This window comes from Rhinolophus hipposideros (genome assembly GCF_964194185.1).
Source record: "Rhinolophus hipposideros genome assembly, chromosome: 23".
Classification (NCBI taxonomy): Eukaryota; Metazoa; Chordata; class Mammalia; order Chiroptera; family Rhinolophidae; genus Rhinolophus; species Rhinolophus hipposideros.
Window position 1 is genome coordinate 28,464,467 of NC_138069.1, and position 13,493 is coordinate 28,477,959.

The window sequence follows — 13,493 nt, forward strand, 5'->3', positions numbered from 1 at the left end:
GTTCAAAGGCAGCCATCAAACTCATACAACTCAGAAATAACCATTGAGAACATTTTGGTGCATTTTACATGTGTTTTCTCATTGTACCCATGCAACAATTCTTTGAGAAAGGCCCTCTTATCACCACTGCACAAAGGGGGAAACTGAGGCTCAGAAAGGATAATTAACTTGACCGTTATCACACAGTGAGGCTACGGCAGAGCAGTGCGCCAAGCCTAGGTCTGTGGGTCCCCAGAGCCAGAGTTCCTGGCTGGCCTCTGCTGCGCTGCCATTCGTCTTGTCCCGTTCTACAGTCAACAATAGGGAACACTAGCTCTTTGCCTTGTGGTTTGCTTCTCCTGAGAGGTCGAGACAGGACTTCACAGCATGGTGGATTCCAGAATGATGGGAACAGGCAAGGACCTAAAAGAGGAGAGAGAGAGCCCAACCACCTGAACGTGGCTGACAGAAGCGGGGAAAGCAGCAAACACATTTGGACAAATACGGTCAACATGTGTTTCATCTTCTGCAGTCAGGAGTCTGGGGTGCAAGTAGACCTGCGTAAGAGCTCTGTCGCTTCTAGTTAGGGGTGATGTTAAATGTAAAAAACCTTTAACAACTGGTTCAGTAATCAAAAACCGTATGAGAGTCAAAACTTTAAAAATATATTCTCTAAAGGAATTGATGTGGAGGCTATCATACAATCTGCCTTCCAGGTGATACAGATGGTGGCACAAATCATTCTTTCAATTATACCACTCATTTCCCCAATAAATTTTCAGTCTCTAGAAGCTGTTGGTGTGGTCGTCGCTCGCTAATCGATGACCCTGCGTGAGCCATGATTTGGCCTCAGGGAAATTCATCAAACTCCTGCCATACCTTTGCCACGAGGGCATAGTCCTCAGGTGGTCTGCTGCAGCACCTGGTACATCCCAGCTGGGTCCATACCTGGGCGCCAGCTCTTCCCATGTGGCCTGACTGGGGGGGGTCTGCCTCGGCCCCACTGACAACAGCAATAGCAGTGCCACCCTCTTTGCTGGTGCCACCTGCCACTCCCATGTCTGCGGTGGTCCCACTCACAGGCTACACGGCGTTATCTACCCACCATCCAGAAGAAGTCTGTTACTTTGGCAATTGGTACATGTGGCAGGGTATCGTCTTGTATTTCATTTCAGGCAAGTCACTTCACTTAAATGCCCCACTTCTAAATGGGGATGATTGCACCTGCCTTACCTGGTGTAGTAAGCTGATAATGTCCTCCTTCCCCCACACCCCCCAAAAAATCAGGTCCTTATCCTGGGACCTGGAAATGTTACTTGATTTGGAAAAAGGGCTTTGCAGAGGTGATTAAGTGGATGATCTTAAGATAAGATTGTCCTGGATTTTCAGGATGCATTCTAAATGCCATCACAAATATATTTAGAAGAGGAGGCAAAGGGAGGTTGAACACATACAGAGGAGAAGAGAGCTCAGCAGAGACATTTGAAGATGGGAGTGAGGCAGCCACAACCCATGGAACGCTGGCTGCCACCAGAGGCGGGAAGATGCAAGGGACGTATTCTCGCCTAGGGCCTCCGGAAGAAGGGTGGCCCTGTTGACCTGAGTTTGGCCCAGTGATACTGATTTGGACTATGGCTTCCAGAATTATGAGAGAACAAATTTTTCTTGTTGTAAGCCACCAGGTTTGTGGTCATTTGTTACAGCAGCCACAGAAAACGAATGCACCTGGGCAGTTATGAAGGAATTATTACGTGAAAACATTCATAAACCGAGAAGCATTGTACACTTGTGTGTCATCCTATTAGGTTATTTACAAAGTCATGACACTGGTTTCCTCCAAAAATTTTGGCATCCCTGAGTATTACAGTATTGATATGTTATCTCTGAACAGGAAAGCTCGCTTTCTGCTCTCCCTCTTGCCTTCTCCAAAGGATGTAATTCACAAGACAAGAAAGGAGGCACATCGTTTCCTGAGGTTTCTACAGCGACTGCCTTGAATCTTTCAGCCTCTGAACTGAGAAACCTAGAAGGAATCCAGATTTTGGAGCCCAACCCTCTACCTCACCAGACATCAAGAAGGGATGGATGGACACGTCAGCAGTTTTCCCTATGCCCTAGGAATGGATTTGAACCTGTAACTCAGGATCTATCAGTCCTTTATCCCATGTTACCCTGCGACTTTTCCTGATGTTGCTGTTTTTATGTTTTTCTTCATTCACCTGTGATGACTTCAGAGCTTTGAGCTGCAGCTCTCTCTGACCTGAATTAGAGAGCTGTATTTGTGTTGATGGGCTGATGATATTCAAATTGCTAAAGGAAATTAGAGAAATTGTAACTAAAACAGGAAATTAGAAACAGTTTTAATTCCTCTTGGGATCTCTGAAAACAGTAATTGTGATTCCAGAAAGCAGAGATGCAAATTGCTTGCAAATTCAGTTTGCCAACTAAATAGGTCTCATTGTTTGTAGTAGCTGTCCTGTGTTTACAATCTGGGGAGAGACAGAAGCCTTATGACTAAAAGCCCATATACCACACTTAGAAATGGTTTAAATGGTAACTTCCATGTTAGATATATATTATTATCACAATTCTTTTTAAAGTCCATATGCAAATAATATTGTAGTGCCCAGGGTCTGCCAGATCAAACTCACCATATTTTTTCTGTCATTAGAATACTGTTCTGCTTTATTTAAAAAATGCGTAATATGGGTCTGATTCCTGAAACAGGATTGTTTATTTCTTGAGATCTCATAAAATTATGTATTTTTGTGCGTTGCAGATTGTGCAAGCTGGTTCAGCTTGACTTTAAGTGCGCCATCCTAAGCGTAATGAGTTTCTAAGGCAGGCCTCGGGGGTTGTACCTGAGTCAGTTAGCAGGATTGGTTCAGCGTTAAGAGAGTTGTAGCAAGTTCCCCATGTCTCAAGTCATGACGCATTCCTGTTTTTCTTTGCCCAACCTCAGAAAATGCCCAGGCTCCCATATTCCCACATTTTCTCAATAGGGCCCAGCCTCCTATTGAGCCAGCAGGTCAGATGGGTGCCCTCCGGGGATGTGTGTGCATGCACTTTTCAGCATGTGTGTGTGTTTTCTCTTGCATGGGTGTGGTATATTTGGGGGGGGGGATGGTGTGCTTATTCACTTCAAAGGATTTGAATTCTGCTCTATTCATGCTGGTCCTTCCTGAGCTTGGGCCATCAACTGAGGCCTAAACTTTTAGTCTAGACCAGAATCCAAGACAGGTGTAGGATCGTCAAGATGCTGTGTGCCTTGAGTGGGTCTATCAGGGGGATTTTTTAGACCCTTGTGTGTGGTAAAACAATTCCAAAATTACTCTCTTCTGCCTACAACTGGTGTGGGATGTTGAACCCTATGTGTAATTTTATTTGTGCTTGCGGGAAGTCCTAAGGGAAACTTGGTACTGGAAGCTCCTTGGGTGGGCGTGAGGGTTAGGAAGACTGGTAATTCTGATGCCCCGACCGGAGCTTGTACCTCTGAAGGGAGCATTAGTCACATCTATTCCAACCCTCGGCCCCAGGCAGATTCCCTGCTAACAATCCTGTGCTGTGTTTCCCAGTCTTCACTCAGACACTTACAGGAATGAGAGCCTTTGCCCAGCGGCATCTGTTGTTGGACAGCTCCCATATTTATAATGTAAATATTGAGCAAAGTCTGCATTTTGCGTGCATTTCCCAGCTATGTCCTCGGTCACATTCCCATGTGGGATAGCCACTGTGTTGTGTAGAATGGTACCCTACATATCCAGTCCCTTCGTCGCATTCAGAGAATCATGACTGCTAGGGGAAACTGGACCAGGAAGCTGTATTTCCCTAGTCTTCACCTACAAATAATCAAACTAAGCAATACTAATGGCTGTTATTGCAGTGCACGCTTCCAGTGTGCCAGATACCATGCACAATGCTTTACATATGTTATCGCCAAACCTCCAACAACCCGATTGGAGTTGGTATTATTATCTTTACTTCAGGAAAACCAAGGCTAAGAGAGGTTAAGTAATTTGCACAAGATCATCTAGCTAGTAAATTTGTGGGCGTGGAATTTGAACTCAGATGTGCCCACCCTAATTTATAATTCTAGACGCAGACGAAGCCTTTTGAAAAAAGAAGTCATAGAATCAGAAAAAAAATAGCTGATTGCTTTTTATCTCCTCCAGGGGTATCCAATCAAAAGCAGCTCGCTGCTCAGAAATGCCTTTCATAAGATATCTGAAAGAGGACGAAGGACAAGTGCTGAGCTTTACTGGGTTTAGAGGACAGGCCCAGAGAGCCTGGTGTGGGTGGAAGGCTGTTCTGGCAGCCCACATACTCTGTCAGATGCCCCTTGGGGCCCTGACCACAGCCAGGTCACCATTCCCTGGTGCCTATGCAGGCTTGCACTGCAACCCTCTTCAGGAGAAAATTAAATTAACATTTGTGTCTTAATCTTTGAAAACAAATGTTTGGAAGTAAATTAATTTATGCTATATAGCCCAGCGAGTTTTTTAATTAACTTTTATTTCGACGTATAATCATATATAGTAAAATGCCTTTAGTTCAGGCTGCTATAACAAGAATACCATCGACGGGGTGGCTTAAACAACATTTATTTGTTACTGAGAGGCTGGGAAATCCAAGCTCAAGGCACCAGCCGATCTGGTGTGTGGTGCAAGCCCACTTCCTGGTTTGCAGAGAGGGAGAGGGTGAGGGGGAGAGGGAGGGAGATTCCATCTCCTAACACCATCACAACAGGGGTTAGGATTTCCACATATGAATTTGGGGGAGGGTACAACCATTCAGTCCATAAATGCACAGATCATCAGTGCACATGTAGTTTCATGAGTTTTGACAAACGTATACATCTGTGTAGTCAACAACCCAAGCAACATGTAGGGCACTTCCATCACCTAGAAAGTTCCCTCCTCCCTTTCCAGCCAGTCTGTTTTCCCCACCAGCGGTAAGCCATGCTTCGTTTGGTGTTTGCTATGTAGTCACCACCCTGGACAGGGAAACAGGAGAACCCAGAGTGGAGCTTTGATCACAGGGCCAGAATTGAGATGCACTCCCCAAGGAGCATGAGTCTCCCCATGGTTTGTGCTCCAGGCACCTCACTCACCTCACCTGAGTCCAGCCCTGTTTGACAGGGTCACCTGTTACAAAGACACCAAAATGGTTTGTTCCACACACAGAAAACTACATGGCCTGGCCCCGTGGTGGCTAAATCAAACTCAACACTTCTGTCCTTCCAGGGTTTGCGGAACACCAACTTCAGGGAACATGATGCTTAGAAGTCAGTTTCATTTCCCTCTCCATATAAACCATCCCTGTCCCATAACATTGGGAAATCTTTGGTAAGCACATGCAGGATAGCTCTCTGCCAGGTGCAGGCTCATTGTACTCTGACTGCACATTAGTGCTGAGTGCCCCGCCTGCTCTTTCTCACATTCCAAGCCTCCCCCTTGTAGCCATTAGCTTTGCAAAAGAAATTATTCAGCCTGCTGGATGAGTGGGTGTCCTGATGCCTCACAAATCCTTGCTATGAGTGGGTCTTCCAATTGTGTTCTTCATGTATCCTTGCCATCAGAGGATACTATACGTGCGATATTTGTTTTGTAAAGTTTAGAATAATCCATTTGTACTAAAACATACTTAACACAAAATCTAGACTGAACATAATTAAATCTTCCCTCGGTGGCTCCAGAGGGAATTGAGAATCTTGCAGCCCTCCAAAAGCATCATTACAGTTCCTATTTAATTCATGTAGGTTTCTAATTAGTCAACTAATAGAGAATTTCATCTAGTAGACTATCAGATGTGGTCTTCCCATATTTGCAGGGTTTGTGTTCAAGATTTTTACAGTTCCGGGTAGGAAAACTACGCATACATTCAGAACTAAGCTTTGAAGTGAAGGCTTATCTGAAAAACCAGGTACGGTTTATAATAGAATTCAACTCCCAAAGTCCACCATCATAAGTAGAGAACATGGGCTTTGGAATCTGACCTACCTGGGTATAGATCAGGGCTCGGTTACCTGTGAACTGTGTGGCCTTGAGCAAGCTACTTACCATCCTAAGCCTCAGTTCCCTCATCTGTGAAATGGGGCTGAGAATTCTTATCCATGTGTTTGTTATGTGGATTAAATGAGAGTGCATATGGAGGGCTTCGGGAAGCCTGGCATGAGGTGCTCTGTGAGTGGCAGCATTTCAAAACAAAGTCATTCCTTTCTCCTCTTCCACCAGGGAACCGCTGTTCCATCTAATGACTTTGTTCCATCCAGTGGCCACTGACCACACCTCTTTCCATAGCCAGCATCTTGCAAACATATTCACGGGATGCCCAGTGAGAGTATGCAGATGACATCAGGTTTCCATCCCTTCTATCAGCAGAATATCGCCCACTAGGATGCAGGCTGGCATCCACTTAGTGCTCAGCTGCTTACTTTATCCCATCCTCTGTTTTCCAGCCTCTTAACATTGCCTACAGCCACATCTACAGCTCCTACAGGAACTTCGTGGGGCCCCCTCACTTCAAGACCATCTGCAGACTCCTGGGTTACCAGGGCATCGCCGTAGTCATGGAGGAACTGCTGAAGATCGTCAAGAGCTTGGTAAGGAAGAGCCTCACCGAGGCCTGGGACGTGCCCAAGTGGGGTGGACAGGAACTAGATCTGCTGTCCCTTTTTAGTTGGCATGTAAAATCAAGTCACAGGCTCTGTGTGGAGGAAGCATCAGGGAATCCTTTGCTCTCATCCCTTGGTTTTTCTTACCTATCACTCTTAGATTTCTGTGCTCCTTCTGACTTGTGCCATGCCTCTCATTTTCTGACCCTGAGCTCACTCCTTGTACTTGATACTGAACTCAGTAATTCCGATGGTGACCTTTAGGGCTTACCACTGACTGCTGGTACTCCTCTCCTTTGCTGCGTTGTCTAATTTCAGTGTGGCAAACCCATGACACATGCTACCATGTTTCCCTCCTGTGCCCACTGCAGACATCTCCAATCAATCACCAACTTCTTCCCCTTGGGATTTCTGGCTATACACTACTGCCAATGTTGCACTGGCCTGAAGGGAATTCTGTATTCCCACTGTATCCCTTTACCACCATCCAGGGTTAAACAGGAAAGTATGGTAATTGATTAATGATGTCTGCCTTGGACACAGAAAGGATAAATGTGCTGTGTATTTTCCATGCTTAAATTAGATACTGTGTGTCAGTCTGCACAGTTCTCTGGCCCCATTTCATTTTAGCTCTTAGTCTGGATTTCACGTAAGCACCTCAACCCTCAGGCAGGACACATGCCTAGAAACGTCCCTTCTGAAAGTTCGTAAGCCCAAGGGAGTAATGAGAGAGCTCCCTTTTCTGTCTTATAAAGGCCCATGTTCCCTTATAAAGGGCACCGGGGCTGTCCCCCACCTTCCGGGGAGAACCTGCTCCATTCCCTTAGGGACCAGTGCCTTACTGTCTTAGCTCAGGCTGTTATAACAAATATACATGGACTGGGTGGCTTAAACAACAAGTGATTATTTCTCACAGCTCTGGGGGCTGGAAATCCAAGACAGGGTGCAAGCATGGATTCTGGTGAGGTTCCCCTCCTAGTTCATAGATGGTTGCCTTCTCGCTGTGTCCTCACATGGCAGAGAGAGTCATCTCTCTTGTATCTCATGAAGGCACTAATCCCACCTCCCAAAGGCCCCACCTCCTAATACCATCACATTGGGTATTAGGGATTCCACATATAAATTCATGAGGGGCACATTCAGTCCATAGCACTTACCCAAAGGTGTCAGAAGAACCCCCATACACCCCAGTAGCCTAGCATTCAGCCCCAAGATACACATACGCAGCAACAGTGGGTTATTGCATCTTGTACTCTTCTCTTTCCAGCTCCAAGGAACCATTCTCCAGTATGTGAAAACACTGATTGAAGTGATGCCCAAGATATGCCGCTTGCCCCGGCATGAGTATGGCTCCCCAGGTTGGTGATGGGGAACCAGGAACGCGGTGGCGGTAGGAAAATAACCCAAACCCATCCCATGATGGGGAGGGAGCTCTGGCTATCTACCTTGAAGTGTTTGCTTCTCTAACATGCCAGCGATCTGGCAGAGCTCTCTGGGGTCGCATCCTTCCTCTGCCACTAGCTAGACAGCCTGGAACCATTTTTAATCCCTCTGAGCATCAGAGCAATAGTATCGTCTTCCATCAGCAAAGGTAAATAAAGCCTGCAGGGCTTGCCTTACAGGGCTGCTAGCTTGTTGGAAGAGGACTACAGATGGGAGCGTATTTAAATAATGAACAGCAAGGTTTACTTGTAAAGGTCTTTGTTAGCGCAGCACCTCTAGGATTCCTTCTTCCATTCTCCCAGTTGGAGGAAGCTAGTGCCCCAGGTGGCATTTCTAGAGTGAGCAAACAGGAGGTTTTGGCACTCAACCTGTGAGCAGAAAAATTATTATTTCATTCACTTACAGTGAATGAAGCAGGGACTGAATCTGGGGCATGGGGAATGCAGACAGATGGAGACTAAGAATTTGACACCTGGTGTGTTTTTTCTGAAAATAAAGATGACAGGTGCTGGGTCGGTGTGATTCAGAATAACAAAAGGCTTGGGCCCAAACCTCTGGTTTTCAGTGTCAACTGCCCCTCTTGCTAGCTGTGTGACTTTGGGCATGCCACTTACCCTCTTTGAGCTTCATGTGAAAATAAGAGTAATAGTGCATAGTTCATGGTATTCTTATGAGCATTAAATGAGATATTGCAGAGAAAGTATTTAGCACAATATCTAACACTTATAAATAAATGTTAATTTCTGTCATTATTTGGAATTCAGGTAACTATTTAGAGGGACCGGGAAAGACCCCGGGCTGCTCATTGTGCATATGTGTTTTGTCTTTTCCCAAGAAGATTTGAGCCAGCCTCCTGAGCTTTCTCCCATACTGAGCCCTAAAAGAAATCTCACCCTGGGCTCGCAGGTTTGGCTTTTTGCTGTCCCAGAGTCACATCTGGGGCTGCTGCTCAGTTGACACTTGCCATAAACCCGGCTGAGCCATGTCACCTTCCCACTGACTGTCCCCCTTCATCCCCCAGGGATCCTGGAGTTCTTTCACCACCAGCTGAAGGACATCATCGAGTATGCAGAGCTCAAAACAGACGTGTTCCAGAGTCTGAGGGAAGTGGGCAATGCCATCCTGTTCTGCCTGCTCATAGAGCAAGCTCTGGTGAGTCCTAGACCCAAAGGGATTGGAGCACCCCAGACTGGGAGGGACCCCCTACCCCAACCAGATACCTGAGGAAACTCACTGTGCCTGCCCAGGGCACCCTGCGGCATAGATTTGTGCTCTTCCAGTACTGGCTTGCACTATTTCTCCGTTCCATCTCAGACAGCCCTGGCCCTTCGACTTCCCCAGCTCTGCCTCCACTAGCTACCACACCATGGCCATCCGTGGGAGTTTTAGTTTTCCATTCACTCATTAAACAAATAATGACTTGTTGGCTGCCGTAGGGCAGGCTCTGTGCTGCGGGGTGTAGCAGTAGCCAGTCCCTGCCTCGTGTCCTGCGCAGTGGTGGGGAGAACCGTGTAGAACAAGTATTTACACAGAAATGATGTGTATACAAGTACAATGAGTGCCGTGAGGAGCGAGGGCAGGGTCCAATGGAAACCTAAAACCGAGAACCTGGTGTGGTCTTGCAGGTGAGGGAGGACTTCCCTGAGGAGATGACCTTCAGAATGACCAGGAATTCACCTGGTGGAGAGCCGGGGACAAGTGTCCCAGGCTGAGGGAAAGAGCATGTAGTGTTATCCTGAGTTTGTTGTGATGGGAGACAGAGATTCTGCCCTGCGGGTGAGGGTAAAGGCTGAAAGGCGAGAACGCATGTGCAGCACATACTCGTACAGTAAGAACTAAATAGTTGGTTGCGGTATCATAACGAGGAAAAGCATGCCGCCCGGTTCTCCCACCTCTCAGGACCACACAGAACCAGCGCACTCTTTTCCCCACCTGACCGTTGGTCTACACTCGCCAGCCCTGTGCCTTACTACAGAGCCTCATTCTCCACGCTCTTCCTAGCACAAGCCATTTATCTCTGCTCTTCTCCGTGGGTGCTGTGCATAGGTGGGCCCAGTCCTACCTGTGTGGGGTCACTGGTACTGCCGGAGCCATGAAAGTGACATTGCTCTGGAGAGACATAATCCTCAGGAGACAACGGGGAGTACGACGTCCCTTCCTGTGTTCATCTGTCCATCCATGCGTTCAGTGAAAGGGGATTGACAGCTCACTCGTTGCCAGGGCAGGTCTAGGTGGTGGGTAAATGGCCGTGAACAAGAGAGACAGATTGTTACTATTTTTATCCTGGAGAGGGAAGTGGTTGAAGAAGTAAACAACCAAAGGTTGAGAATACAGATGGTGGTACGTGCTGTGAAGGAATAAATAGGGAAATGGGATAGAGAGTGAAGGGTGTTGGGAGAGGTGTGCTGTTTTTGAAGAGGATGGAGCTTGATGCCTTTCTGTAAGAAACAGAAAGAACCCCAGAGTGAGTTAGAGTGAAGAGGCAAAGGGGACAAGGTAGGAGCTGAGGTGGGAGAGGCAGGTGGCCACAGTTCCAGGATCTGGGGGCCACTGTAGGAAGCCCTTAGAGCACTGTGTGATGGAGAGAGAGGGGCTCTGATTTATGTTTTTTAAAGACCCTTTTGGCTGTTGGGAGAAGAACCAGCTGGAAGGTGAAAGATGAGGCTCTTTGGAGTTGTCCACTCCAGGGGCCATCTTGGAGGCAGGAGGCACATGGAGAGGGGAGGGAAAAGGAAGGAATTCAGGAGGTAGAACAAAGGTGGAGAAATGAGAAGGAAGCCATAATAGCAGGCGCTCAGCATAAGAGCCCAAGAGGATTCTTGCCTCCTGTCGTCTATGTGACCTGGAGTGAAGCAGCTTACTCCAAGGGACATGTACCAGCTGCTATTTCAGACCCTTCCCACCGGAGAGTCTCGGAAATGTGCAGTTTTGCTCTTCCTCCATAAGGAGTAATTGCCTCTCTGTTCCCCTTTAAATGGATTCTCAAGACAGCTAAGTGTTCCTCTTTATGGTAACAGGTTTTTAACACGGTTCAGTGGGCCTGGGTTGCTATGGCAACTTAGCCTTCAGAAGTCACAGGGATGAAATAAGTAGGAAACACTGCTCTGCTCAAGGCCTCAAGAGCACGAGATGCTCCAGGGGCACCAGGAGGAGGGGAGGTGTGGGAGGGTGGGTCCCCGAAGCCTTAGTTCCTCCCTGTTTCCTGTTTGCACCTCCCTTCTTGAGGAGCTGTGATCTGAGAGCATCAATTAAGATTCTCCAGTAACAGACCCTAAGAGGCAGATTATCAGTGAGGCTATAAGGAAAGGGAAATTTTTCTCAGGTATCCCTGCCTGAGTGGCTACTTGCATATATCACTGAGGACAACGGACACTCAGGATCAAAGACCTTCAGAGCTGAGAGGGACCCCAACAGTATATGTGTTTCAACCCCCTCTATTCATAAGTGAGGAAATGGTGAACCAGAGAGGGGAGCAACTCACCTGAGGTCACACAATACATCAGCAGCAGAGGTGGAAGAACGAAATAAATCATAGGTTTCCAGTACTGTTCCCAGTCCCGGGGGGATGAGAGGTGAACCCAAAGCAAAGATCAGAGCTCCCCAAAACTAAGTACTCTGCTTTCTACCTAGACAACTAGGGAAATCCCCATGCTAAGACAACGCTTTCTGAGATTAAAATGAAGCAAGAGCTTCCTGGATTTTCGAAGCTAAAATTATATAAATATTGAAATGACATCCATTGTTCTTATTAAAGAGGGGAACTAATAGCAAAAAAGAAATAAAAAATGAAAGGAAGGCGCGAGACTTAATGGCCATCCATAGGGGAAGGCCTCGGAAGCAGTTAAAAAGAATAAGATACTAAAGTAGCTTTGTGCATACCAACATAGAAAATGGTGAAAGACATAACATTGAGTGGTGGGGGAGCAAGCAAGTCCCAGGACAAGACACACATTACGATGCCATACATGTAAAATCAACAAAAAAAAATAAAAATAAAACACACAAAAGATACTGCATTGAAAAAAACAAAGCTAAGAAAAAACAAACCAAATAGTTCAGTCATTTTCTCTAGGTATGAGGGAGGGAACCAGCATTAGAGGTCAACGGGAACTTTAGCTTTATCTGGAATGTCTGATACTTTACAAGGAAAGTATATTCATGGACAGTATATTTTAACTAAAAGTACATTTAAAAAATAGAAGTAGTATTTGCATATAATAGTTTTAGGCAACCTGGAAGGATACTGAAAAGCACAGTGAAAAGTCTTGTGCCCATTTTTCTTTTGTACCACCTGTCTTTCGCTAATAGATGTGCTGAGTTCTTTCTGGTTGTGGGTTCCATATTGGTATATAGTCTGCAAATACCTTCTCTCATTCTGTGGCTTGCCTTTTTTTGTTTTTAGCAGAGATTATTAATGTATCATTAATTTGTAGACAGAGGGAATATAAATTGAAAAGGTGATTACTTAAACAGAGGTATATTTCCTTCTTTAAGTTAGGTACTTATAAATGTTTCTCAAAATTCAGGGTGCAATCTTAGTACCAGAAACACGATACCTGTGGAGTGAGGTGTTTGTTTGCTTGGTGTTTTTTAATTAAGGTCTAACGTATATATAGTAATATATGGAGCATGCAGTATTCTCACTGCATAGGCTAATTAAATCATCCTTTTCACCGTGGAAGGACATTTGAATTATTTACAGTTTGATACTAGTCTGAATGAAGATGTCATGAATATCTTGGACGTTTCTTTTGGTGGATGTATGCTCTTTCTTTTATTGGCTAAATACCTAGCAGTGCAATGACTCAGTCAGTGTATAGAGAAATGTTTAGCTTCAGTAGATACAGTTTTATAAAGTGGTTGTACCAATTTGTTCTTCCATTCAGCAAGGTATGAGAGTTTTAATCTCTTCACATCCTCACAAACACTTGGATCTGTCCGTCTTTTCAGTTGTAGCCGTTCTGGTGGATGTGTCATGGTATCTCGTTGTGGTTTGTATTTCCCTGATAACTGATGATGCTGAGTTCTTTCGTCTGTTATTGCCATTTGGACAGACTCTGCTGTGAAATGCTGTTCAATATTTTTGCCTATTTTTGCATTGAGTTATCTTTCTCTTATTGACGTGTGGGTGTTATTATTTGTATATTGTGGCTACATGTGTGACAAATATATTCCTTGTCTTGAAGAACAGACATTAAGGGTTAGTGTATTGATCAATTTGTTTCCTGTATGGTCGGTGCTCTTGTGACTTACATGAAAACCTTCACTACTCTAAAAGTCATGAAGATAGGTTTTCTTCTCAAAGTGTTAGAGGTTAGCTTTTCAAGGCGTAACAGAACTTTAAGTCTTATATCTATCTGGAATCAATGTTTGTGTTTAGTGGGAAGTAGACATCTAATTTCATTTCTTGCCAAGTTGTTCCGTTACCACTGACTACAAACCTTCTTCTCCCCTCTCT

The 13,493-nt window shown here is 45.6% G+C and overlaps 1 protein-coding gene across 7 annotated transcripts in view; it reads left to right on the forward strand.

Annotated features, from left to right (window-relative positions):
* The window catches only part of CYFIP2 (cytoplasmic FMR1 interacting protein 2), a 114,016-nt gene that overhangs the window by 72,983 nt on the left and 27,540 nt on the right, over positions 1-13,493 (forward strand). For all 7 annotated transcript variants that reach the window (XM_081035493.1, XM_081035495.1, XM_081035499.1 and 4 more), the window contains 3 exons: positions 6,437-6,580; positions 7,860-7,950; positions 9,057-9,187. In XM_081035493.1, the coding sequence (XP_080891619.1) occupies positions 6,437-6,580; positions 7,860-7,950; positions 9,057-9,187 (366 nt within the window). The remainder of the gene's footprint in view (positions 1-6,436; positions 6,581-7,859; positions 7,951-9,056; positions 9,188-13,493) is intronic.